Source organism: Amblyraja radiata, chromosome 10 (assembly GCF_010909765.2).
Source record: "Amblyraja radiata isolate CabotCenter1 chromosome 10, sAmbRad1.1.pri, whole genome shotgun sequence".
In the NCBI taxonomy this organism is placed as follows: domain Eukaryota; kingdom Metazoa; phylum Chordata; class Chondrichthyes; order Rajiformes; family Rajidae; genus Amblyraja; species Amblyraja radiata.
In genome coordinates this window covers 25,440,385-25,468,060 of record NC_045965.1, presented here as the reverse complement: position 1 = coordinate 25,468,060, position 27,676 = coordinate 25,440,385, and the positions used below count along the sequence as shown (strand labels likewise).

The 27,676-nt window shown below is 44.9% G+C and overlaps 2 protein-coding genes across 8 annotated transcripts in view; one reads left to right on the top strand and one right to left on the bottom strand.

Moving 5' to 3' along the window:
- The window catches only part of ralgps2 (Ral GEF with PH domain and SH3 binding motif 2), a 266,410-nt gene that overhangs the window by 119,292 nt on the left and 119,442 nt on the right, over positions 1 to 27,676 (top strand). The gene's annotated exons all lie outside the window — the stretch shown is intronic.
- Positions 1 to 27,676, bottom strand: part of angptl1 (angiopoietin like 1) — a 53,607-nt gene that overhangs the window by 8,417 nt on the left and 17,514 nt on the right. For both annotated transcript variants that reach the window (XM_033028388.1, XM_033028387.1), the window contains one exon: positions 7,839 to 8,032. In XM_033028388.1, the coding sequence (XP_032884279.1) occupies positions 7,839 to 8,032 (194 nt within the window). The remainder of the gene's footprint in view (positions 1 to 7,838; positions 8,033 to 27,676) is intronic.

Below are 27,676 nucleotides of genomic sequence, written 5' to 3'. Positions count from 1 at the left end.
GAAATGTTGCCTATTTCCTTCGCTCCATAGGTGCTACCGCACCCGCTGAGTTTCTCCAGTACTTTTGTCTACCTTCGATTTTCCAGCATCTGCAGTTCCGCCTTGAACATAGTTGATTTTTCTGTTATCTCTTGGCAAGTTTTGGCAATTAAACATTGAACACTGGCCTCGCCCCTGGTCACCAGTTTGGAGCCTAAAATACTTGTTTTTTAGTCTTGGAAATGAACATGAAAATAGGTGCTTTTATTGCATCCCTGTTTACTTTGATATACAGTGCCCTCCATAATGTTTGGGATAAAGAACCATCATTTATTTATTTGCCTCTGTACTCCACAATTTGAGATTTGTAATAGAAAAAATCACATGTGGCTAAAGTGCAGATTGTCAGATCTTACTGAAGGCCATTTTTATACATTTTGGTTTCACCATATAGAACTTACAGCTGTGTTTATACATCAGCCCCCCATTTCAGGGCACCATAATGTTTTACTGGCTTCACAAGTGTTTGTAATTGCTCAGGTGTGTTTAATTGCCTCCTTAATGCAGGTATAAGAGAGCACTCAGCACCTAGATTTTCCTCCAGTCTTTCCATCACCTTAGGAAACTTTTATTGCTGTTTATCAACATGAGGACCAAAGTTGTTCCAATGAAAGACAAAGAAGCCATTATCAGACTGAGAAACAAGGTTAAACTGTTAGAGACATCAGCCAAACCTTAGGCGTACCAAAATCAACTATTTGGAACATCATTAAGAAAAAAGATCACCGGTGAGCTCACTAATCATAAAGGGACTGGCAGGTCAAGGAAGACCTCCACAGCTGATGACAGAAGAATTCTCTATATAATAAAGAAAAATCCCCAAACACCTGTCCAACAGATCAGAAACACGCTTCAGGAGTAGGGTGTGGAGTTGTCAATGACCACTGTCCGCCGAAGACTTCATGAACAGAAATACAAAGGCTACACTGCAAGATGCAAACCACTGGTTAGCTGCAAAAATAGGATGGCCCGGTTACAGTTTGCCAAGAAGTGCTTAAAAGAGCAACCACAGTTCTGGAAAAAACTCTTATTGACAGATGAGATGAAGATTAACTTATATCAGAGTGGTGGCAAGAGCAAAGTATGGAGGAGAGAAGGAACTGCCCAAGACCCAAAGCACACCACCTCATCTGTGAAACACAGTGTGGGGGTGTTATGACCTGGGTATGTATGACTGCTGAAAGTACTGGCTCACTTATCTTCATTGATGATACAATTGCTGAGTAGCATAATGAATTCTGAATTGTATAGATACATCTATCAGTTCAAATTCAAACAAATTACTCAAAACTCATTGGCCGGCGGTTCATTCGACAACAAGACAATGATCCCAAACATACTGCTAAAGCAACAAAGGAATTTTTCAAAGCTAAAAAATGGTAAATTCTTGAGTGGCCAAGTCAATTGCTCGATCTGAACCCAATTGAGCATGTCTTTTATATGCTGAAGATAAAACTGAACGGGACGAGCCCCCAAAACAAGCATAAGCTAAAGATGGCTGCAATACAGGGATGGCAGAGCAACACCAAGAAGACACCCAGCAACTGATGATGTCCATGAATCACAGACTTCAAGCAGTCATTGCATGCAAAGGATATGCATGTATAAACACTTAAACACTGCTGTAATTTCTACATTTGAAACCAAAATGTATAAAAAAGGTCTTTATTAAAATCTGACATTGTGCACTTTAACAACGTGCTTTTTTCTATTACAAATCTCAAATTGTGGAATAAAGAGGCAAATAAATAAATGATGGATAATTGTCCCAAACATTATGGAGGGCACTGTAGCTCCCTGTCAGAAGTCCCAAATATTTGTTATTAAATATGCAAAAATGTAATTTTATTTCAGATGTTTCATTTATTATGCGATTCATATTTTGTGAATGATACATGTGATTTTTGCGAATGCCTTGCATTCTTAAAGGTCTTAATATTCACCTCTCCGTATAGAAAACTGATCTCGCAGAAGTCTAATGCACCGAGGCCAAAGTTATATGCAGCTGAAACAAATATGCTTATAAATAGATTCATTGAATGTTGCAGTCTCCAAAGGAGACTTACTATATAGCCATCTAAACCTTCCTGCCACAATTTTCTTTTGTAACTTAATAAGGAATCATTTTCGGCAGTGCATTTTCAATTATTATATCTTGCAAGGTAATAAATTCTCCTTATCTTGCTACCTGCACTTGTTTTATCATTTCTGAAATCTGATACAGCAAATAGCTTTTTTATTTACTCCGGCTTTTGGATGCTTCACATAACAACGTCTTCTCAAACTTCTCGGTTTCTTAACATTTCTCAAGTTTTGCATCATTGGTGACTCATACCATTCTAGTAAATTTCCTTGACCGTAATCTTTTGAAAGATGACACCAATCAATTGGCCACAATCTTTGTCGACATCTTCAACTTCTTTCTTCAACATGTATTTTTCTCATCTGCTTCAAGGAAATATTTTTCATTCCAGTCCTCAGGAAAAGCAATAATTTAATAAAAAGGAACAGCAGATGCTGGTTTATACCAAAGATAGATACAACATGCTGGAGTAGCTCAGTGGGTCAGGCAATAGGTAATGTTTTGGGTCGGGATCCTTCTTCAGACTGATTGTAGTGGGGGTGAAACTAGAAGCAAGAAAAGACCAGGACAAATCAGGGCCACTAACAGATGACCTCAGGCAAGGAGGTTCCCTGATTGGCCAATTGTTGACTTGGGACAGAGTGATCACAAGAGGGTTACATAATTGCAAACTGTGAAATTGGTTAACCAACCTTTTGTGGAGGAAGAGAGGCAATGGGGTGAAAAGGGAAGGGAGGAGAGTGTACGTAGAAGTTAACTAAAATTAGAGAATACAATGTTCATACAGCTGGGTTGTAAGCTACCCAAGTGCAACGTGAGGTGTTATTCCTCCAATTTGCGTGTGGCCTCACTCTGGCATTGAAGAAGGCATAGGACAGAAAGGTCTGTATGGGAATAGGAAAGGAGTCTCACCGATGTACAGGAGCCCACATCGGGAACATGGGATGCAGTAGATAAGGTTAGAGGAGGGTGCATGCGAACCACTATCTCATTTGGAAGGACTATCGGGGTCCCTGGATGGAATTGAGGGAGGAGGTATAAGGGCAGGTTTTGCATCTCCTGCGGTTGCTGGGGAAAGTCCCTGGCGAAGGGGTGGTTTGGGTGGGAAGGAATGAGTGAACCAAGGAATTGCGGAGGAAGCACTCTCTGCAGAAAGGGGTGGAGATGGGAAGATATAATTAACGGTGAGATCACTTTAGAGGTGACACAAGTGTCGGAGATGATATGTTGGATTTAAAGGCTGGTGGGGTGAAAGATGAGGATCAGGACAATTCTATCCTTGTTGCATCTGAGGAGAGGGGGACCCAAAGCAGAACTACGGGACACAGAGGAGATGCATGTGAGGGATCGATCTATGACAGACGGGAGGAAACCACGTTTACTAAAGAATGCGGACATCTTTGAAGTCCTAGTATGGGAAAACCTCATCTTGGGAGCTGATGCAGTGGAGATGAAGGAATTGAGAGTAGGGGATAGCATCTTTGCAAGAGGTCGGGTGGACGTAGTGTAGTTCAGATAACTGGAAATCGTTAGGTTTGTAGTAGACGTCAGTTGATAGTCTGTCTCCTGTGATAGAGACACAGAGATCAAGAAAGGGGAGCGAGATGTCAGTGACAGTCCAGGTGAATTTGAGGGCAATAAAACATATAATATACTGCAATCACGATAATAAACACATTGACTTCTGATTTGGATACAGAAACAAAGGAATTTGTTCAGTAAGTCAGTAACGAACAAATCCAAGCAAGGCATTAACGAGAAGTACATTCATGGTTACATTTATCACATAAGTCAGCCATGAAAAATATCCTTTCCAATTAGTTTGTCTAGCTACCATCATCACTTCATATCGCAAAATATTAAGTATCTCTCAGTTCTTTCTGTCAGCTGTGACTTATGTAGACATCTGATCAGTTTTAGCTGCACATTTTTGTGCATTGGACTCCTTTGCTCTGAGTAGCAGTATGCAACGTGCATTTACTTTTGGTGCAGTTTCTTTGGACAAAATGGACTTTAATTTTTCATGGTGGTATGTTTGAACCTAGTGGCTTGGCTGGGGAACAGCTGGAACTCATGATTGTTGGCAAGTAGTTTGATTAGTCTCCTTTTATATGGGACTTGGGATGCCTGAATTTTAATGGTTTGGCTAATAGCACCGGAACTCATTGTACGTTTTAGCAGGTGGTTTTGAGTTAACCGCTTCTAATAGGCCTCCATGGGGGTGCATGACCTGTTTGCACCCATGATGTTTTTTTAATGGAATTAGTCTCCTGTTGCACCACTCATGATATTATTAGAGTTGGAATACTGCACAATCCTGAAGTTTCTCTATCTCATTTTTACTGCAGTGAGACTATAGCTACATTGATCTGTTGCAATTGGGAGGAATAAAATTCCCTGCACTGTTTATGTTTGTGCTGCTGAAATCACTGCTGCAATGCAGATGACTGGAACCAGCAATTGTCTTTTGTAAATTCTGAGTAACTTCAATATGGAGCTTGCAAGGATACGTTAACAGACACTCTTAAACAGTAACTTTTATTCCTAGACAGACAATGGCTACAAGAGCATGCTATCACCTGCAACCTCCTGCCCAAATCATGCATAATTCAAAAATTTGATATATGTCTGTTTCTTCATCTTTGCTCAATCAAAATCCTCAAACCTACTATGTGAAACCACTATGAAAATACCTGCATCACAGGTACCTCAAGATGACACTTATCACTATCTATATAACTAAAAGTCTTATCTTGGCCACTTCCTGTCTGCACTCCATATTGATTTTAGAAAAATCGCTACCCTATATCGCTATGATTTTTGGCCATCTTACTCACAGTCCCCCTCCGCTGAGGCAGCCCCGAGGATTTTTCCGATCGATGAAAAATAAATAAGTTATGAGTGTTTAAAAAATCTTCCGATCAGCTGATTGGTCCTCTCGCCTGTCAATCACTACGATGAAGGCAACGCCTCTTCCGGGGGGAGGGGGCAGGTCCAAAGATCCTATAGCGGAGCAAGATAGTCCACTCGACGAAAAAGCCGTAGTAGGGTCATGGGTAATCTTCAGCACCATTTCCGTAACCGGCTTCCATCTCCACACCAAAGATCCTATAGCGGAGCAAAGATACTAGTGCTGAGACAGAAGCCGGTTACGGAAACATCCTCATAAAAATCTTCTCCTCAAGAGCATTTTCTTTCTGCCTCTCTGCCTCGCAATAAAAAGCAAAATGATGCCTATGTTCCTTCCACAGCGTGTGGGGAGTCTGGCCTGGATCAGCATGGCTGGGACGCCAGGGTAAAGTTGCGGGGAGGTTTGCAATGTATTTTTATGTAATGTTGTCCCTTGTAGGGGCCTTGAGTCTGAAATAAAGTTTATCATTATATATAAAAATCTGGAGAAATATATATGTGTGTGTGTTATATGATTATATACATCTATATCACATTCATATATGTGTGTATGTGTTTTTTCCTACACAATCCTACAGTTGAATGGTCCTTAAGTTATACATCATTTGTTAATCTTGCTCAAAACAAATTTTATTTTGTTAAATACTTCATTTAGATAACCCCACTATTACAGACAGATCTCATTCCACTATTGGGAAGACCAGACCCATTTTATTGTTGAAAAACAATTCCATAGACACAAAAAAACATTAAGGAACATTCCAAGAGTAGAGCAACTGGAATCTTCATATTGCGATTATTTTACCAAGTTGTGAACATTGTGATTAGATGAATTACAGAGTGCAAGTTTAATACAAAAATCAACTCAAACACAGCACATGAGCCATTTAAAAAAAAAAAAAGTTTTTTAAACATTAAAAAAGAAAATTAACAGAATTATAATTTATTAACATATTAATCATTAACAAAAAATAACAGAATTATGAATTAACTGAATTATGAATCTAATCCTATATCACACCCACAAACTGTTCCCCCGCAACGCTGATTATACTGCGAGAGGGATAACTAAAGTCGGGTCGAGTTTACTGAAATGGCCGACGTTCCGCTCCATTGAGTACTACACGTCAGCCCATTGGATTTAGCAGGAGTGGACTATCTTGCTCCGCTATAGGATCTTTGGGCAGGACTATAAAACCCCGGATGCCTGGACGTGAGTCAGTCACTCTGGAAGATTGCGAGGGAGAGTCCACAACTGTGATTCTAAGCTGTGAATCAACTGAACTGTGAGTCTGCAATGTATTTGCAGTAAATGATTTGTTAGCCCTTAATGAAATGCAATGAGTTGTTTGGCAATTTGGTGGCCTGCACTCTGTCTGAAATGCTATGAAATTGAATGTGGTGGCCTGCACTCTGCCTGAAATGCTATGAAATTGAATGTGGTGGCCTGCACTCTGCCTGAAATGCTATGAAATTGAATGTGGTGGCCTGCACTCTGCCTGAAATGCTATGAAATTGAATGTGGCGGCCTGCACTCTGCCTGAAATGCTATGAAATTGAATGTGGCGGCCTGCACTCTGCCTGAAATGCTATGAAATTGAATGTGGTGGCCTGCAATCTGCTTGAAATGCGACGAAATTGAATGTGGTGGCATGCACTCTGCTTGAAATGGAATTTCAATGGATAGCAGTGAGTGAACTGCCAGCCCACCAGCCCTGAGTGACTGAGCTGTCAACCCACCAGCCCTAAGTGACTGAGCTGCCAGCCCACCAGGCCTCAGTGAATGAACTGCCAGCCTACCACGCCTGAGTGACTGAGCTGCCAGCCCACCAGACCTGAGTGACTGAGCTGCCAGCCCACCAGGCCTGAGTGACTGAGCTGCAACCCAAGAAATCATTCGACCCACAATGTCCATACTACCCCTCTGGAAACCAGTCCCTTTGGCCCACAACATCCATACTAGCGCTCCAGAAATCCACCCCCCCCCCCCCCAATTGGCCACCAATATTGGAATTGGTGAGAGGTGGAATATTGCGTTGGGGGACCAGCCCTCCCATGTGACCCAACGGGTCCCACTTAGTCTAGTATTCTTTAGAATAATTTAATCACGGATGATATGCCATGTCAACAATGCATGCATCTTATGAATGATTCTTTAACAGGGAAAGTATTTTTACTTTTATTTTAACTCGGTTTAAGACAAATATGCAGACATGCTCAAATTGGAAAATATGTGACAAGCACACTTTACAGAGTTGCCCTAAATTAGAGCAAAACAAGACCATGAATTCACAGTGTTTTTTAAAGTAAAAATGCTGCATAGCATTGTTTTTAAACTGAAGTCTGCAAATGGTCCGTAAGGGGCATGTGAGAACTTAACACAAGATCTGCATCTTGGTTGGTGCTTCTAAAATTTGGACAGGTTGGTTTTGAAAAGCATAACATTACTCATGCCAACACAAATATAAAATAAACTATAGACTCTCCACCATTTGGTTGTTATAGATTCCTTTTGGAAACTTTTGACTTTGTTTCCACTGGCATGTTGTCAATATTTGTAGGTGTTGTCAATATTTGCAAAGCATCCAGTGTACATGGAATTCTGAAACCTTTTGCCACTTGAGAAAAGCACGATTATCTACAGCTGAAGATTGCATGCTTTCAGTCTGGAAACTGGGTGCTGTGTGGTTACCATGAACCAATTTGACATGAACATGCCACTAACAACACTAAAGTGTGTTGTTGCTTGCCTTGATAAGCACAGATTTCCACAAAACAACAGAAGCAATGTTTTTAACAAATTTACCTTGTAGTTATCCCAGTTCCTGAAGAAATTGACTGCCCCATCAACCCTACGCTGGATTACTGTCCAGCCTCCCTGATCATGGCTATGGTCGCACCAGACTTGGATTAGTTTCTCTGTGCCTTCAGGTTTGATCAAGTACATGCCACTGTTTGCATATCCAGCCTGCCGGACATGGTAGCAGTCCTTCCAGGGACCTGTATTATGGGATAGTGATCATAATTCCATACATATATGTTAGCATATCCATCTCTTATAGTCAAAGCATTATGTATTTTTTTGAAATACCATCAAACATAAAAGACATTCCATAATGTTTGAGCATATAAATTCAGAGTTTCATAAATAGCATTAGCTCTCTCAGCTGTATGTCAGCGTTTCTTGACTCCTCATTGGAAAAAATACATTGACTTTATGTTTTATTGCTTGATTTTAAATGTTGGTTTTAGCATGTAGTATTGCAGGGTACACAGTCTAAGAAAAGTATTGGTAAAACATTGGAGAGTCACACATTTATAAATGAGGTTATTCGCAACTGTCTATGTTGGGGCTAGTGGCATCCATTCTGTATCAAATTGAATGCCAGTGATTAAAAACTATGGTACCAGAACTATCAACCAACCCAAAATGGAGTGCTCCCTCTGCATTGGGAGTTGATTTGTATCATGAAGGAATATCTAAATTTTGTAGAGATTTGACATTATTTTTCAAATGTACGCACTAAATGACAAAATTAATAATTGAATATCACTGTACTTTAATTGGTACACATGACAATAAAATACCTTTGAACCTTTGATATCTGTGCTTTCCACTGTATGCCAAAATATAAATTTGAAATTATGTGCATTAACGTGAATACCATGTTTTTGTTTACTTTACCTAAAAATATAATGTGACACCTTATTTAACAGTTAAAGATTTGTTGTGTTTCCAACTTATTTTCTATTTCATTTATACTAGAATGCCTTTCAATTTTTGACAAAGCGCATTCTTTTGAGCATTGATTCGTGGGTGAAGCTGCTCTTATTGGCCACTCAAGAATTGACCATTTTTTAGCTTTGAAAAGCTCCTGTGTTGCTTTAACAGTATGTTTGGGATCATTGTGTTGCTGTAAAATGAACCGCCAGCCATTGAGTTTTGAGGCATTTGTTTGAACTTGAGCAGGTAGGATGTTCAAGTTCAAGTGAGTTTATTGTCATGTGTCCCTGTATAGAACAATGAAATTCTTGCTTTGCTTAAGCACACAGAAAAATAGTAGGCATCTATACACTTTAGAATTCATTATGCTACAACCTTCAGCAGCTGTATCATCAACTCGACTAAGTGGGACCCATTGGGTCCCTGTCACACAAGAGGCTTGGTCCCCCAACGCAATATTCCACCACTCACCCATAGCCCCCAACTGCACAGGTGCAGCTAATTTCCCCTCATCCCTAGCACTCTCTCCTCCTCATCTTCACCCTCCCACTTCTTTCCCCTCTCCTCCTCCCCTCTCACAATCCCTCCCTCCCTCACCTCTCTCCCACTCCTTTCCCCAACCTTCAGCCACTCCCTCCCTCCCTCCCTCCCTCCATAATTCCTCTACCCTCCCAACCCCCTACTATTCCTCTATCCCCACCTCCCCCACTCCTCACCTCCCCCATTCCCCCTATCCCCCCCACTATCCTCACCTCCCCCACTTCCCTCCTCTCCCTCTATTCCCTCCTCTCTACCTCCACCACTCCCCTTGTCCTCTACTCCCCCCCCACCTCTCCCTCTAATCCCCCTCCTCCCCCACTCTACCTCCTCACCTCCTCAATCTTCTTTTCCTCTCCTCCTACCCTCCCCTATCCCTCCCTCACCTCTCCTTTTCCCTATCCTCAGTCACTCCCTCCCTCACTCCATAACTCCACTCCCTTCCCTACTCCCCTCCTCTCCCTCTATCCCCTCTCCTCCCCCACTCTCTCTCCCCAGTATCTCGAGGTTGCCGTGGAGGAGCATCAGCCGTCGGTGCCCATAGAGCCTGGCTTCATATCCTCGGCTCGGCCCGGAAGCACCAGCAGCTACGGCCATGTGGGCGGGGCGGGGGGGAGGGGAGAGATCGGAGAAAGACGGGGGAAGAGCCATGGGGGAGAGGGGGGGTATCACAGGGGAGGGGGGCAGGAGCCAGCGAGGGGGACCGGAGGGGAAGGGGCTGGAGCTGCGGGGCGTTGTGATGGCGGTGTGTTTGGGACTCACAGTAGTCGCTGGACGCTCTCCTCCGCCGGGATCACACATGCAGCTTTCCGTTTGGCGACATCTCCGACGCCGCGCCACTTCCGGTCCCTCCGAAAAGTGTGCCCGGTTGGAGACCTCTGCCGGCCATTCTCAGCTCCAGTAAAGACGCGATGGAGCTGGAATGGTTGGACCATCCCGGGGAGTGACAGGGGAAGAGACCAATCTGCGCGCCGCTGACTGGCAGGAGTGATCGAACTGTGCACGTGCAGTTTTTCGATTTTTAAACCTTGCTAACTTTTACAATATACTACGGATCGGAACAAAACTTGTTGCACTCGCAGCACAGAAGAACTGTGAGTGAGCTGGCGAAAAATTGTAGTGCTGTCGCATACCGTATTTGCGCAAATAGAAAAACCGTGCAAACCGGAAGAGCACAAGGTCAGAATTTTAGCAGACTGTTCCCCGAACGTGCTTCAGACCCCGAGTACGGGGAGGGGGGGAGGAGGGTGGAACGGGCAGGTGTGATGCCGAGTGAGCCTGCGGGGAGGCGTACGCCATCAAGACGCTGCGTACGCCGTCGAGACGCTGCGTACGCCCTCATTGCGACTGCGGGCCGACACGCCGTTGACGCGCCGGCTCTGTCACGCTGGCTCAAGCCAAAGATTGGCTGTTCCCACGCTGTGTTATTAAAAAATTCTGAGATTCTTAGGAAAACTAATCCTTTATTATAAGAATTGCAAATAGATTTTATTATTTCGTTAATGGTAGCATATTTTTTTATTAGGCTTTGAAATGTCAATCCCTGTAGATGCCTGCTCAATTAAAATTTAAATTGATGCCTGTTCACTAATGATTGTTTTAAGTAATTTGGCCACTATGGGATGAGTTACACTGTCTCTTTTTAAAGGCCTAATGCCAACCTTCTTGAGAATTATTTGTTCTTGGAAAATAATCCTGAATTCGAATGTAGATTGACCATAATTCGCAATCGTAAAGTGGTGGCCTTCGCCTCCCTATTTGAACTATTCCTAACCATGTACTTTCGAAATAAACAAAAAAATGTATTTTTAACATTTCCTCACCTTCGGCATTTAAGACATGCAACAATTCATCAAATATTTCTTGAACATCTTCAAGGGGGACAAAGGCAAGAGCTTGTAATTGCTTAATGAGAAGTGCGTTGTCAGGCTTGGCATATCATTGTTGCATTACCCAAGCTTGAATATTTTGCCATAGACATTGGCCAAAATGAAAGAAGCAACCATAAATTGACGTGCTTGGGAAGTTCTTTTTTATGCTATTAATTGCTGCATTTTCAAAGTTTTTCAATGTTATCGGTTGGAACCTGAATTCCTTTATCTTTCAAAAACTTTAAAATGTTGTATGTTTTCTCTTCTTTGTTGCATGCAACACAATATAGTCATGGCAACGTTTTGCTTCTTGAAATAATAGCATGTATAGTATAGAGTTGCATTCCAAGGGGGGGGTAGAGCCAAATATGCCGTCACCAAACCATGTTTACTTTTTGGATAAAAGTTCCAAATTTTTCTCTGTCAAAATAATTACAGTGGTACTTTCATACATTCGAAAGTTTACTCCTCGTGTTGTTGTACTCAAATCTTCACTTGTGTCTACATTTCTTGCTCGGCTTACCATTCTTCCGAGTGTTTCTCTCTTAGGCAGGGCTCCAGCAACACTAAGTGGTAATTCTTCCGTGATGTTATTAATTACACTGCTTGTGACCTCTTCAGTGTGCTCTGCTCAGTTTTCAGACTGTCCAAAACTTTCAAAATACAATTATGAGTACCATCAGGAGGGTGTGAATGATTAGAAGCATTACCCTGCTCAGTATTGTTTATAGTTCTAACTCTACCATTACACTATTTACGTTTATCACACCTCCAGTGTGTGGTTTCATTAACATTTTTGTCCACTAGGTATGTGTAACCATTGAGAAGGAGCTTCATGTCACCACGTGCTGTTTTAACGAAATTCTTGGTCAAACTAAAAGGTTTCTCAGAAAGTAAACAAGTCGATTACTATTTACCCCCTACCTGAGGGATTAAACAAAATTATGTTTGCTTCCTTTTCGATATGTAACGTTTTTTTCAGCTTTTCGATGTCAGGGATTCAAAGACATTTTTATTTGTTTTCTTTTCGATAAGTAAGATTTTTTTTTTTCAGCTCTATGTCGTCATGTTCGTTCGGCGTCAGATTGTTTTTCGGCTTAAAATCGGGGAACGAACATGACGTTAAAAAGCCTCTGGCAATCGCAGCAGCTTGGAGTCACTGCCACCATTTTACAAATGCAAGCTCAAGCTCCGCCCCACCTTCCCGTCTCCCACCCCCTCGTCTCCCCCCGGCCAGGGATGTGATGGACGCGGGGGTCTGGACCAATCGTTGACCTTTGTCGATGACTGACAAGGTGTCAGACCAATCCTGTCCCTGGAGACGCATGTCCGTTCGGCGGTTTTTCGACATCGTGTCCGTTTTGCGTCTTGTCCTTTCGGCTTTATGTCCTTTTGGCGTTGTGTCCGTTCAGCTTCTCGGCTTCGGCTTCTCGTCCTTCGGCATCCGGTCCGGGTACCGAAAATATCAAGTTAATCTTTTTCCAGCTCTAATAAAGGGTCATAAGCCATAAATGTTAACTGTTTCTCTTTCTAAATATTGTCGAAACATAGTAAACAGGTGCAGGAGAAGGCCACTCGGCTCTTCAAGCCAGCACCGCCATTCAATATGATCATGGCTGATGATCCAGAATCAGTACCCCCGTCCCTGCTCTCTCCCCGATAGCCCTAAGAGCTATATCTAATTCTCTCCTTGAATACATCCAGTGAATTGGCCTCCATTGCCTTCCCTGATAGAGAATTCCACAAATTCACAACTCTCTGGGTGAAAACGTTTTTCCTCATCTCTGTCCTAAATGGCTTATCCCATATTCTTAAACTGTGACCCCCTGGTTCTGGACCCCTCCCCAACTTTGGGACCATTTTTCCTGCACCTAGCCTGTCCAATCCCTTAATAATTTTACGTGTTTCCATAAGATCCCCTCTCATCTGTCTAAATTCCAGTGAATATAAACCCAGTCGACCCATTCTTTCATCATATGTCAGTCCTGCCTTCCCGGGAATTAACCTGGTGAACCTACGTTGCAGTGCCTCAATAGCAAGAATGCTCTTCCTCAAAATAGGAGGCCAAAGCTGCACACAATACTCCAGGTGCGGTCTCACCAGGGCCCTGTACAACTTCAGTCGGACATCCTTGCTCCTATACTCAAATCCTCTCGCTATGAAGGCCAACATACCATTTACTTTCTTCACTCCCTGCTGCAAGGACACCCAGGTCTCGTTGTACCTCCCCATTTCCTAATCTGACACCATTCAGATAATAATCTGCCTTCTTGTTCTTGCCACCTCACATTTACCCATATTATACTGCATCTGCCATGAATCTGTCCACTCGCCCAACCTATCCAAGTCACCCTGCAGCCTCATAGCATCCTCCTCGCAGCTCACATTGCTACCCAGCTTTATATCATCCGCAAACTTGGAGATGTTACATTTAATTCCCTCGTCTAATTCGTTAATATATATTCTTAATAACTGGGGTCCCAGCACTGAGCTTTGTGGCACCCCACAAGTCACTGCCTGCCATTCTGAAAAGGACCCATTAATTTCTACTCTTTGCTTCTTGTCTGCCAACCAGGTCTCTCTCCATGTCAATAACCTACCCCCAATACCCTGTGATCTGATTAAAGATAGTTCAAATGTCTCCAATGAGGTAGATGGTCGGTCAGGACCGCTCTCTAGTTGGTGTAAGGATGGTTCAGTTGGCTGATCACAGCTGGGAAGAAACTGTCCCCGAATCTGGAAGTACGTGTTTTCAAACCTCTGTACCTCTTGCTTGACGGGAGAAAAGCGAGTGACCGGGTTGAGACTCGTCCTTGATTATGCTGGTGGCCAAGACAAGGCAGCATGAAGTGTAGATGTAGTCTATCGAAAGGAGGTTAGTTTGCGTGTGGGTCTGTGCTGCGTTCAGAACTCTCCAATTTCTTGTGGTGTTGGATGGTACTGTTCCCAAACTATTCTGTGTTGCATCCCGATAAACTGTTTTCTAGGGTGCATCGGTAGGAGTTATAGGGGATATGACGAACTTCCTAATCCTTCTAAGGAATTAGATTGGTGTGCTTTCTTGGTTATTGCTTCGATATGGCTGGTCCAGGACAAATTGCTGGTGATATATATCTATTTGTACTTCGCCGCCACGGTATTTCTACCGCTTCGCTTTCTCCTTTGCTTCGCTGACAGTGGGAGAAAGGTTGTTGTCTTGGCTCCAGGTTACGAGGTTCTCAATCTCCTTCCTGATCAATAATAACTCTGGGAAGTTTATGAGGAAATTCAAAGAATTAAGCAGCTGAAGAATCGAGGTTAGACACTGGGAATGATTGCCCTCTAATATTCACAGCTCCCTTAATTTATGTCATGAAGGCTCTGGCTAGTGGCGATGTTTTAAAAAAAAATTAACAACTTTATTTAGGGCTGTATGCTGCCTTGATGTCAAGTGCAGCCATTTACGGAGTCCAACTATTTGTCTATGTTTAGGCAGAGACCAGGATGGAGAAAAAGTGTTTGCTGACCATTGGTCAGCAGCCAACTGCAGACAAATGCCAAACTGACCATTGGTGAGCAGTATTTTTGCTGAGTGGTATCAGGTAAAAACATTGGGGATAGACTAATAGAATAGTAGGTTTGGATTTGTCTTACTTTTTGAGGACAAGTTGTATTTGGGCAGTTTTTCATTTTTTGGGCTAGATGCCAGTGTTATTTTGAAACAGACTGCCAAATCAATGCATTTTGTTAGTTTTTCGGAAAGGAACTAACATCACCAGTAACTTACTGGAAAGCAAGTTATACTTTTGCTAATATTTATTCTACAAAGGTAATTGTAAATTGGAAATGAAACTCAAGTTTACTGAGGATGTTTACTGAGGATGTTTACTGTGATGTTTAGTCTGGAATGACAAAATATTTTCAGTGAATATTTGTAGTACCAAGTGTGGTGCTACAAGGTTAAGATATTGGTGTAGGGGAGGGGGGTTGTAGGGGAGGGGGGATGTAGTGGAGGGGTGTGGGCTCAACGGTTCCCGGCCCCGACCGCACTCACCGGCTCCAGGACTCGGCTCCGGACTCAATCAGGGCTCCCGGCCCCAGAGCCTGTCGCATTCACAGCCCCGCCCGCGAACACAGCCAGCCTGCGAACGCAGCCAGCCGGCGAACACAGCCAGCCGGTGAACACAGCCAGCCGGTGAACACAGCCGGTCCCCACCCGCGAATACAGCCAGCCCCCGCCTGCGAACGCAGCCAGCCCGCGAACACAGCCAGCCCGCGAACACAGCCAGCCCGCGAACATAGCCCACACTTCGTTCCTTCAGCTTTATTCTCGGCGTCAGTGAGTGATAGCAGGGGCCGGAAGCAGCGCCGCCGTCCCGGCGAATAACAGACCAGTAACTTTTGTAATATTTCACCGATCGGAACAAAACTTGGTGCACTTGGAGCAGAGGAGAACGGTAAGGTGGCGAAAAAATCCTAGTGATATAAGCTACCGTTTTTGCGCAAATTTAACAACAACGCAAACCGGAAAGGAACAAGATGAGAGTCTTAGTAATAGTATACATAGACATAGAAGATAGATATTTTACACAAGATCACCCATCAGCCTCTCGGCTCCAAGGAATAAGACTTAGCCATCCCAAGTTCCCAATAACTGAGTTCCTTGAGTCCTGTCATCATCCTCATGAATGTTTTCTGCACTATACTTGAAGTTAATTTCTCCAGCTGATGACAAACCAAAAACGAATCCTGAAAGCTTACTTGGTTTCTGTACTGACAATAAATGTCATCTATGTATACTTTGCATCTTCCTTTCAAAATCCATATTTTTGTGCGTGATTTCAAAATTTCACGTGGACAACCAATTTTAATTACTCTATGGAATGCATTGGTCAGCCATCTGTTGGCGGTGACTGTCTAAAAAAATAAAAGTATGGATGGAGATGTGTAATTGATAAAAAATGGGTGCACAGAATTGTGCGAAGAATAATAAATGACTGGGAAAACTTAAGCATTGGAGATTTGTAATAGAAAAGATCACATGTGGTTAAAGTGCACATTGTCACATTTTATTAAAGGCCATTTTTATACATTTTGGTTTCACCATGTAGAAATTACAGCAGTGTTTATACATAGTCCCCCCATTTCAGGACACCATAATGTTTGGGACACATCGCTTCACAGGCATTTGTAATTGCTCAAGTGTGTTTAATTGTCTCCTTAAATCAGGTATAAGAGAGCTCTCAGCACCTAGTCTTTCCTCCAGCTTTTCCATCACCTTTGAAAACTTTTATTGCTGTTGTGTATAGACACATCCTATCTGCTCAAGTTCAAACAAATGACTCAAAACTCATTGGCCGGCGGTTAACTCTACAGCAAGACAATGATCCCAAACATACTGCTAAAGCAACAAAGAAGTTTTTCAAAGATAAACAATGGTCAATTATTTTGTGGCCGAGTCAATCACCCGATCTGAACACAATTGAGCATGTCTTTTATATGCTGAAGGGAAAACTGAAGGCGACTAGCCTCACAACAAGCATAAGCTCAAGATGGCTAAAATACAGGCCTGGCAGAGCATCACCAGAGAAGACACCCAGCAACTGGTGATGTCCATGTTTCACAGACATCAAGCAGTCTGCATGATGTCCATGATTCACAGACATCAAGCAGTCTGCATGCAAAGGATATGCAACAAAATACTAAACATGACTACTTTCGTTTACATGACATTGCTGTATCCCAAACATTATGGTGTCCTGAAATGTGGGGACTATGTAAACACTGCTGTAATTTCTACAAGGTGAAACCAAAATGTATAAAAATGGCCTTTATTAAAATCTGACTGTGCACTTTAACCACATGTGATTTTTTTTTCTATTACAAATCTCAAATTGTGGAATATAGAGGCAAATAAATAAATGATGGGTCTTTGTCCCAAACATTATGGAGGGCATTGTATTTTTTTTCTTTCCTGTCTCAACTTCTGAAGCAGTATAGATGTAATTCTCAGCATTATCAACAATGTTCATTATAGAGTTCAAGGGTGGATACAATCTCATGACGGAAAGTTTTCAACAATTGAAGTTGCAGCACATGAAAATAAAACTGAAACTATTTAAGCAATTAATCTAATATTCATGCCATTCGTAGTCATGTTGACACGCATGAAACTTTTTTGGAGGACATCCCTTCAACTTATGAACTGAATCTGATGCTCACTGTCTGGTTTCTGCCAACCCTGCTGACTGCTATTAGATTTGATGGAGCTGTGCTCATCCAGGCAACGTGACAAATATTCCACCAAACTCTTAACAGGAAGCACAAAAGGCTGAAGAAATCTGCACACCAAGTATCAAACTCTGTGGTCTGGCTGTTGTCATTGAATTTTTGTGGTACGATGATTCAGTGGAAAAGAGAGTGGGGGAGGGAAGAGAAGATAGAGGAGAGGAAGGGAGGAGTAAGAAAAACAGGAAAGGAGAAGGAAACTGCAATGAGCGGGAAACTGCAATAATTGGGAGAAGGAATAACAAATGCAGGGTTGTCAAGAGTTCTAAATTGAACTGGACACCTCATAATTAGAACCACAGAATGTGTTTTCATAATTACGGGCTGCATGTTTAAGATGATTCTGAGAAGAATTTCTTCTTTCGGGATTGCGAATCTTTAATATTCTCTACCCTAGAGCTCCATGGAATTTATTAAATACATTTCTGGACACTAAGACAATCCAGGATTATGGGAATCAGACCAAAATACCTCAGGCATGATCTCATTAATTACTGGACCATGAATAAGTCTACAGGACTTACACTCTTATGCATAATCTTTTACATTCTTACCACTGCACACTAGCTAGATTTTCCACAGACATTCCTATGCCTAGATCAGAATGCCATGTTACTAGTGAAAAAGAATAAAATAGCCGAAAGGTATAATTAACTTTACTTTAAGAAGTTATCATAAGATCTTAAAGGATAGGAGCAGAATTAGGCCATTCGGCCCATCAAGTCTACTCTGCCATTCAAACATGGCTGCTCTATCTGTCCCTCCTAACCCCATTCTGCTTTCTCCCCATAACCCCTGACACCAGTACTAATCAAGAATCTATCTCTGCCGTAAAAATATCAATTGACTTGGGCTTCATAGCCTTCTGTGGCAAAGAATTCCCCAGGTTCACCACCCTCTGACTAAAGAAATTTCTCCTCATCTCCATCCTAAAGGAACTTCCTTTAATTCTGAGCCTATGACCTCTAGTCCTAGATTCTTCCACTAGTGGAAACATCCTCTCCACATCCATTCTATCCAAGTCTTTCACTATTCGACTGTTAGTGATTGTTAAGTCATATATCAGAGATGAACATAAATGCTCTTCATCCTTCCTACAAAAAGGGACACAGTGACAATAGGTTGAAATTAATTATATAGCAGTCAGAATGAAAGACTCAACTTGAGTAATCTTAAGTAAAATATTTGTGGAACTGGAGGCCACTGTGATTGTTTAACAATGCATCCAGATTTTATTTTTGAATATCAGAAGAAAAGATTTAATTGCTTGCAGGCTTTGGAAGGCTAGACGTCTGACCTTGGAGTTTTCTGGGGATCTGCAGCCTTACTGAGGCATTTAAGGTTTGTGTGGCCACGGTTCAAAGCTACTATTCCAAAGCATTCTTTCATTTTATTATGGAAACAAGGACTCTTTGTATTGGCGTGACTGAATAAACTAATATTCAAATGTGGACTAATACAGTGCTTTATTTCTGCCGTGTTAGAAATCATAAAATAATAAGCAAAAATGTATAGGGTGTGTCTTTAGACTTTTCAAACGAAACATGCAGGGATTGAGTATCCAGTTGTTTCTGAAATTATTTTGCAGAGTTAAAAAGTATATACAGTGAAGCCAAAGCAGATTACTAGAGTGATGGAAATCTAAAATAAAAGCATTGAGTGTTGGAAGTAAACACAATTCCAGGCAGCATGAATGGAGAGAGTATCAAAACCAATATTTCTAATCATTGATTCTTTTTCAGAATAGTGATCTGATGAAAGTCCATTGACTTGAACTAGTATCTTTGATATCTGGTGTTTCTCATGTTTTCTATTTTTATTGTATACTAGACCATGTGCAGACTCGTTGGGTCTGCTCCCCCAACACATTATTCTACCACTCACCCGTTCCCCCAATGCAACCCGTTCCCCCAACGCAATATTCCACCTCCCACGCGTAGTCCCCCAACTGCGCAGGCGCGGCTCATTTCTCCTCATCCTGCAGCACTCCCTCCTCCTCCTCCTCTTCACCCTCTCTCTTCAATCCCTAGAGAGGGAGCGGGGGTACAGGGGGAGGGGATGTAGAGGGGGAGGGGGATGGGGGTAGAGATGGAGGGGGGGGGCAGAGAGTAAGAGGGAGGGGAGTAGAGAGGGAGGGTAGGGGATGGGGTAGAGAAGGAGAGGGGCAGAGAATGAGGGTGTGGAGAGAGAGAGATAGAGGGAGGGGGTAGAGTGAAAGGGAGGGAGGGCAGAGAGGGCGAGGGAGTAGAGACGGTGGGAGAAGGTAGATAGGGAGGGGGGAGGGAGGGTAGAGAGAGAGAGAGGGGGCGAGAAAGGGAGTGTAGACATGTAAACTACCCTCCCTACCCCCTCCTCTCCTTTAATCCCCCCCATTCCCCCTCCTCACCTCCCCAGTGGCCCCATCGTCGTGAGGCCTCACCGCTGCGGTCTCGATGTCTCCTTCGCCGCCGCGATCTCGATGCCTCCTTGATGGCCGCGTAAAACCCCAGCCGGGACGTTGTGGGTAGAAGTCCGGATCGGGAAAAGCGGATCGTTAATTTAAATGCGGCCTCCCCCTGACGTCACTGGAAGCTGGTGGCCGCCCACCCCCCCCCCCCCCCCTTTGTGACGTCACTCGCAGTGGGTTGAAGGACGTTTGCCATTTACAAACTTGGTTTTAGCTATTTTTAAAACACCATAACTTGTGAAAAAAAGCATGAAATGTGAAGTGAAGCAGTTTATTTTGTCGATGGGGTTAATGTGAGTAATAATCTGTAAAGATTTCAACTGTAGAGTGTAACGTTTTGACGAAGGTAGAATAACACACACGCACACACACTGAGACTTAATAAGTACTAGATGAAGTGGGACTCGTAGGGTCCCGTCCCCAATTGGGGGGGGGGGGGCGTATGGCGTCACAGGGGAGGGCTGGTCCCCAAACACAAACCACTCGCCCATTGGTCCCAATACTCACCACTCCCTAGAGAGGAAGGGGAGGTAGAGAAGGAGAGGTGGTAGAGATGGAGGGGGGTTAGAGAGGGAGGCGTGATAGAGAGGGATGGGTGTTAGAGAGGGAGGGGCGGTAGAGAGGGAGGGTGGGGAAGAGAGGGAGGCGGGGTAGAGAGGAAGGGGGGTAGAGGGGAAGGGGGTAGACACAGGGAGAGGGGGTAGAGAGGGAGGGGAGTAGAGAGGGAGGGGGAGGATGGTGGAGAGGGTGGTAGCTCGGCCTCCGCCTGGGCTCCAGTCCAGGCCCAGGCTCGTCCTTGGTTCCAGCGGCAGACTCCAGCCATCAGCTCGGCCGCCGTCTGGGCTCCCGTGCAGGTTCCGATTTCACTGTCCTTCGCCCTGGACCCAGGCTCATCCTTGGGGCCTGCGGCGGCTTCTTTAGAGAGGAGGGGGGGGTAGAAAGGGAGGGGCAGCAGAGAGGGGGGAGTGAGTAGCGAGGGAGGGAGGGCGAGGGGTTAGAGAGGGAGGGGGAAGGAGGGAGAGTGGAAGGGGGAAGGGGTGGAGAGGGAGGGGAGTAGAGAGGGAGAGGGGCAGAGAGGGAGGAGGTAAGAGACCCTACCCCATCTCCTCCTCCTCCTCATTTCCCTCATCCTCCTCCCCTCATTCACATTCCTAGCCCGAGGACCTACCCAGGTCATAGACCAGCGCCAGGGCCTGGAACTCGGCCTGGTTCTCGTACTCGACCCGACCCTGGCTGTAGACCCATGCTCGTCCTTGGTTCCAGCGGCAAACTTCAGCCGTAAGCTCGGCCGCTGCCTGGGCTCCAGTCCAGGCCCAGGCTCGTCCTTGGTTCCAGCAGCGGCTTCTTTCTCGGCCCCATCCCAAGCCCCGGGCTTGGATCTCACTCCAGCTCAAGCACCAGGCTCGGCTCCAGCCAGGGCCCGCAGCTCCACCCTCGCAACGAGGTGTCGGGCATCGACGGTCACAGCCCCACCCCAAGCCCTGGGATCAGCTCTCACTCCAGCTCGAGCACCAGGCTCGGCCCCAGCCAAGGCCCGCGGTACCACCCTCGCCACCAGATGTTGGACGTCGGTAGCCGCCGCACGAGAGCTGGAGTGGCCCTCCCTCCTGTGTCTCGTCCTGCCTTGCGAGTGCATTGTGACGTCACTCGGGTGCGCTGTAATGTCCCTTCCTCCCGGAGTCTCCCGTCCTGCCTTGCGAGTCCATTGTTAAGTCACTCGGGGTTTTTTTTCAAATTAGTGAGTTTTCGGGTTGTTTTTAAAACTTTAAATGATTAAAAAGTTTGGAAATATAGGTGGGAATAGGATGGGAAGATGTTTATCGTCTCGACGGGAAAATGTGAGTAGAATGTGTGTAAATGGGAAGGCTGTGGCCTAGTGTTTGGAAGAAAATAGGAATTAACCAGATTGTGCCCAGATCACACACACACACACACACACACTTACATATACATACACACAAACAAGAGAAGAGTTTTAGTAAGTTATAGATAGATATAGTGGAGTTTGTATTGTGTTTGATTTCATTTTGAGTTTCAATACCCCAACTTGCTGTGTCCCAAAATGATTAATCTAGTTATAGGACAAGAGAGGAAAAGCAGACGTGTTCAGTTCATAAATCTTTCTACTTTTTCATTTGGGATATTGTTGATCTTGATCTTGATTTCAGCAATGCGCATCGCTTTAATTAGTTGACTAAGTACTGAAAATCAGAATATATGTGTAGTTTTAATAATTATTTATGAAATACCCATAACGAAAAGTAGAGGCATTTGTGTAATATTATCTGAGCATTTCATGTGAGGGGCTGTAGTTAATTGAGGTAATGTGCGTACCTTTTTTTATGCAGGTCATAAATGATTGTTGCAGTAATGAACATCATTAATGAACATAGACACAAAATGCTGGAGTAACTCAGCAGGGCAGGCAGCATCTCTGGAGAGAAGGAATGAGGATGCTGCCTGTCCAGCAGAGTTACTCCAGCTTTTTGTGTCGATCTTCGGTTTAAACCAGCATCTGCAGTTCCTTTCCGACATATTTTGTCTGTTGCACTGCAAAATCACCTCAAGGTATGCCTACTTTGAAGATGTTCTCCGCCTCTCGCCGACGAAAGTTCTGCAAAATTCTCTCTCGCTGCTCCCCCTCTGATTCCTCCTGCTCGCCAACTCTCTTTTTTGCATATCTTTCATTCATTGTTTTATGTTTCTGTATATCATCGTCTTTATCTCTCGTTTCCTATTTGTATAACGTACAGTCTGAAAAATTTTAATGGATCATTTTATCATGGATTTCAGTTGTAGTGGACTGACCTATCGACAGCTGCCTGCACCATCTATGGACTGAGCAGCCTTCATCGCCGCTTACAGTGTCAGCTACCCGTGCCAACCCCAGCTCGTGCTGCTGACCCCGCCATTTAGTGCTTCTGGCTACCCGTGCCATCCCTGCTTTCGTAACCTTCCCTGCTATTTACAGTGTCGGATCTCTGCACCATCCCTGACTTGCGCTGCCACCCCTGCTGCTTTCAACGCTGGCTACCCGTGCCACCTATGGATTTCGCCGTCACCCCGCCTTTGATAGCACTGGTTGTTTGCGCCACCCCCAACTAAGCGCCACCACCACCACTTATTGCACCAGCGGTTCATGCCCCTCTCGGGTCATGCCATCTTATTTGCCGCTTAACCGTATGCTGCCTTCCCTGCCACTTCTAGTGGCGGCTGACCGTGTCTCCCCCGGCTTGAACCGATGCTTACAGCGCCGGCTGCTCGCACCACTTGCAGGCTGGACCTTCTGCTGTCATTTCTGGCCCACACAGCATCTAACAGGCTGCCACCACCTCACCTGGCCGCCAGCTTACATGCCGCCGACCCTCACCTGCGCTCCTGCCGTCGACCATTGACTCAGCCTCGCACCCTGCCAACAGCAGGTCAGGGCCACAACTCACCTGAATTCCAGGCCCAGTTTTGGTCTGAGAGTATGAAGGAGGGTCTCGACCCGATATGTCATCTATGTTCTCCAGAGATGGTACCTAACCTGCTGAGTTACTTCAGCACTTTGTGTCTTTTTGTGCATGATCCAACAACTGTAGTTAATTGTTTCTACTACTTATACAATGATAATGCCTTACTCTGTTACAGAGGACTATCGGCAACAGCAGACATCATTCCCCCCACATGGTTTGTTATAATGAGGGTTTACTGTATTTAAATATCTCTTGACATCCAGAGGCACAATGAGCTAGTAAAATCAAACTAATGGACTGAGAGATTCACTATTCTCACACCTTAAACCTCAATTGGTTGGAATTCGTTATAACATTTCTTCCACTCTGATCCTCAACACCGTTGATTCTCAAGGTTGTGTGCTCAGTTGGCTGCTCTACTCTCTGTACACCCATGCATTTTTCTCAAGACAAGCAATCTTACTGTGTAATAATTTTGATTTCAGCTGACCAATGTGGAAAGCTGCTCCTGTGCTTGTTCCCTGCCAAATACCAAATGTATCTAAATATCATCAAGACTAACATGCACACTCAAATTGTATCAACTCGAAATGGGAAGAATATAGTTTAGACATTTTCAATTACTACTCTGTATGCACATTCTAATGGAAATACATTTGACAGCATGGAGTTCAGTTTTTGTCAAGACATTGCCTGGGATGTGGGCATGAAATTGCACCACCCAAGATGGCGCCTGCCTGCGGCGACTTTTGCGGAGCTCCGGAAAATAAAAGGCTCAACTACAATTTCCAACAACTTACCTGGATCAGAAAAACGGCAGATATCGGTGCCGTTTCGGACAACCTGCTTGAGATCCTCAAGGCTCTCGCAATTTCGCGAACTCCCGCAGCTGCGGGAACCTTGGACTTTAAACTTTCCCACACTGGCTGTGGAACTCCCGACCCGACTGAGGATCCCAGGTACTGTACCTTGAAACCCCGGGATGACCCCCAGAGCCGACGGGCTGGATCTCCCAGGAACAATGAAGCTGGAGCTGCAGCTGCCGACTTTGAGGGAACCCCTGTTCGTTACGGAGCTGGAGCTGCCGTCTGTGAGGGAATCCCCGTTCCAGCGCAGGTCCGCAGAAACAGCAGGTACAGCAAGTACAGCACCTGGAAACAAAGGGGAAGCCTCCATTGTGTCCGGAAACGTGGCCGTCGGGTAGGACTCCAGGTCAGAATGAAGCGCAGGGGACTTCGGCCCCCTCTCCCTACTATCCTACTGGCTAATGTACAGTCCCTTGAAAACAAAGTGGAGGACTTAAGGGCAAGACTGCTTTATCAAAGGGAGCTGAGGGAATGCTCTGTGTTCTGTTTCACAGAGACATGGCTCACCCCCAGATCCCCAGACTCAGCGGTCCAGCCTGAAGGGTTCTCCATCCACCGCATGGACCGTACCCTGGCATCTGGGAAAGGGAGAGGAGGGGGCGTCTGCCTCATGGTCAACTCTGCGTGGTGTTCCGACGTGGCAGTCCTGTCCAACTCCTGCTCTCCACACCTCGAACATCTGGCGGTGAAGTGCCGTCCCTTCTACCTCCCGAGAGAATTCACCTCCGTTATCCTGACCGCGGTCTACATCCCACCCCAGGCAGACGTCCGTCTGGCACTGGAGGAGCTGCAGGCCGTGGTCAACAAACACCAGACGTCTTACCCCGAGGCATTTACCACCATTGCTGGGGACTTCAATAAGGCGAACCTCAAGAAATCACTCCCCAACTTCCACCAACATGTCTCCTGCTGCACCAGAGGACCTAACACCCTCGACCACTGCTACACCACCATCAAGAATGCCTATCGTTCTATCCCTCGCCCTCACTTCGGTAAGTCCGACCATACCGCGGTGCTGCTTCTTCCTGCCTACAGGCAGCAATTAAAGAGCGCACCCCCAGAAGTGAGGACAGCACAGAGCTGGTCGGGGGGGGCAGAAGAACAACTCCAGGACTGTTTGGAGTCTGTAGACTGGGCAATGTTCAAGGACTCGGCAACGGACTTGAACGAATACGCCACAGTCGTTACAGACTTCATAAAGAAATGTGTGGAGGACTGCATCCCTACAAAAACCTTCCGAGTGTTTCCCAATCAGAAACCTTGGATGAACTTTGAGATCCGCACTCTCCTGAAGTCCAGACACAGGGCATTCACTTCCAACGATACAGTGGCCTACATGAAGACCAGATACGACCTTGGTAAGGCCATCAAAAAGGCCAAAAGGGACTTCTGCTCCAAACTGGAGGACGAGACAGATGTTCGGCAGCTGTGGCAGGGTCTGAATGCAATCACCTCCTACAAGGCAAAACCAGGAGGCAGCTCGAATGCCGGTGTAACATCACTCCCTGACGAGCTCAATGCGTTTTACGCACGCTTTGACAGGGAGAATACTGATGTGCCTTCCCGATCCCCCATTCGCTGTGATGGCATTTCAGTCTCAGTCACAGAGGCCGATGTCAGGAAATCCTTCAGAGGGGTGAACCCCCGAAAAGCACCTGGACCTGATGGTATACCCGGCCGTGTTCTAAAAACCTGTGCGGACCAACTGGCGGGAGTTTTTACGGACATTTTCAACCTCTCACTTCTGAGGTCTGAGGTCCCCACCTGCTTTAAAAGGGCATCAATTATACCGGTGCCCAAGAAGAGTAAGGTGACGTGCCTCAATGACTATCGACCAGTAGCGCTAACGCCGGTGGTGATGAAGTGCTTTGAGAGGCTGATCATGGAGCAAATCAACTCCTACATCGACAAAAACCTGGACCCACTGCAGTTCGCATACCGCCACAACAGATCAACGGTGGATGCGATCTCGCTGGCCCTCCACTCCGCACTGGACCACTTGGACAACAAAAACTCATATGTCAGGCTGTTATTCATTGATTACAGCTCGGCATTTAACACAATCATCCCCTCCAAACTGGTTACCAAACTCGCAGAACTGGGTCTCTGCGCATCCCTCTGCAACTGGATCCTCGACTTCCTCGTCCACAGACCACAGTCTGTTCGTATTGGTGGAAATGTGTCAGCCTCAATAACAATCAGCACGGGAGCACCTCAAGGCTGCGTGCTCAGCCCCCTGCTGTACTCACTCTATACCCATGACTGCGTAGCGAACCACAGTGCGAACTCCATCATCAAGTTCGCTGACGACACCACTATTGTGGGGCGTATCACTGATGGGGATGAGTCAGAGTACAGAAGAGAGATCGAGCAACTGTCCATATGGTGCCAGCGCAATAACCTGGCCCTCAACACCAGCAAAACCAAGGAACTGATTGTGGACTTTGGAAGGAGTAGGAGGGGGACCCACAGCCCCATTTATATCAACGGGTCGATTGGTTGAAAGGGTCAAGAACTTCAAATTCCTGGGGGTGCACATCTCTGAAGATCTTTCCTGGTCCGAGAACACTAACGCAATTATCAAAAAAGCTCATCAGCGCCTCTACTTCCTGAGAAGATTACGGAGAGTCGGATTGTCCAGGAAGACTCTCTCTAACTTCTACAGGTGCACAGTCGAGAGCATGCTGACCGGTTGCATCGTGGCTTGGTTCGGAAATTTGAGCGCCCTGGAGAGGAAAAGACTACAAAAAGTAGTAAACACTGCCCAGTCCATCATCGGCTCTGACCTTCCTTCCATCAAGGGGATTTATCGCAGTCGCTGCCTCAAAAAGGCTGGCAGTATCATCAAAGACCCTCACCATCCTGGCCACACACTCATCTCCCTGCTACCTTCAGGTAGAAGGTACAGGAGCCTGAAGACTGCAACAACCAGGTTCAGGAATAGCTACTTCCCCTCAGCCGTCAGGCTATTAAACCTGGCTCGGACAAAACTCTGATTATTAGCAACCAATTTCTGTTATTTGCACTACCAGTTTATTTATTCATGTGTGTATATATTTATATCATGGTATATGGACACATTTATCTGTTTTGTAGTAAATGCCTACTATTTTCTGTGTGCTTAAGCAAAGCAAGAATTTCATTGTCCTATACAGGGACACATGACAATAAACTCACTTGAACTTGAACTTGAACTTGATCAACTTTTCTATCACTGGATATAGCAGGCAAAGTTGGAGCACATGCATTCAGATGGGGGAGAATTTTTATTGGAATAAAAACATCTTAATTGATGTTAAATAACTTATGGCACTGTAAATTTACATTAACTAGCTTAAGACATTTTTGGAAAAGATATACCTTTTTTCAATTTTTTCCCTTGCTCGATCCCTTCTTTTGTTCCCTCGTTATTTTGCCTACTGTTATTGATTTCAATATATACTGTGCTTGTTTGTACTGGCAGTTTTATATTTTA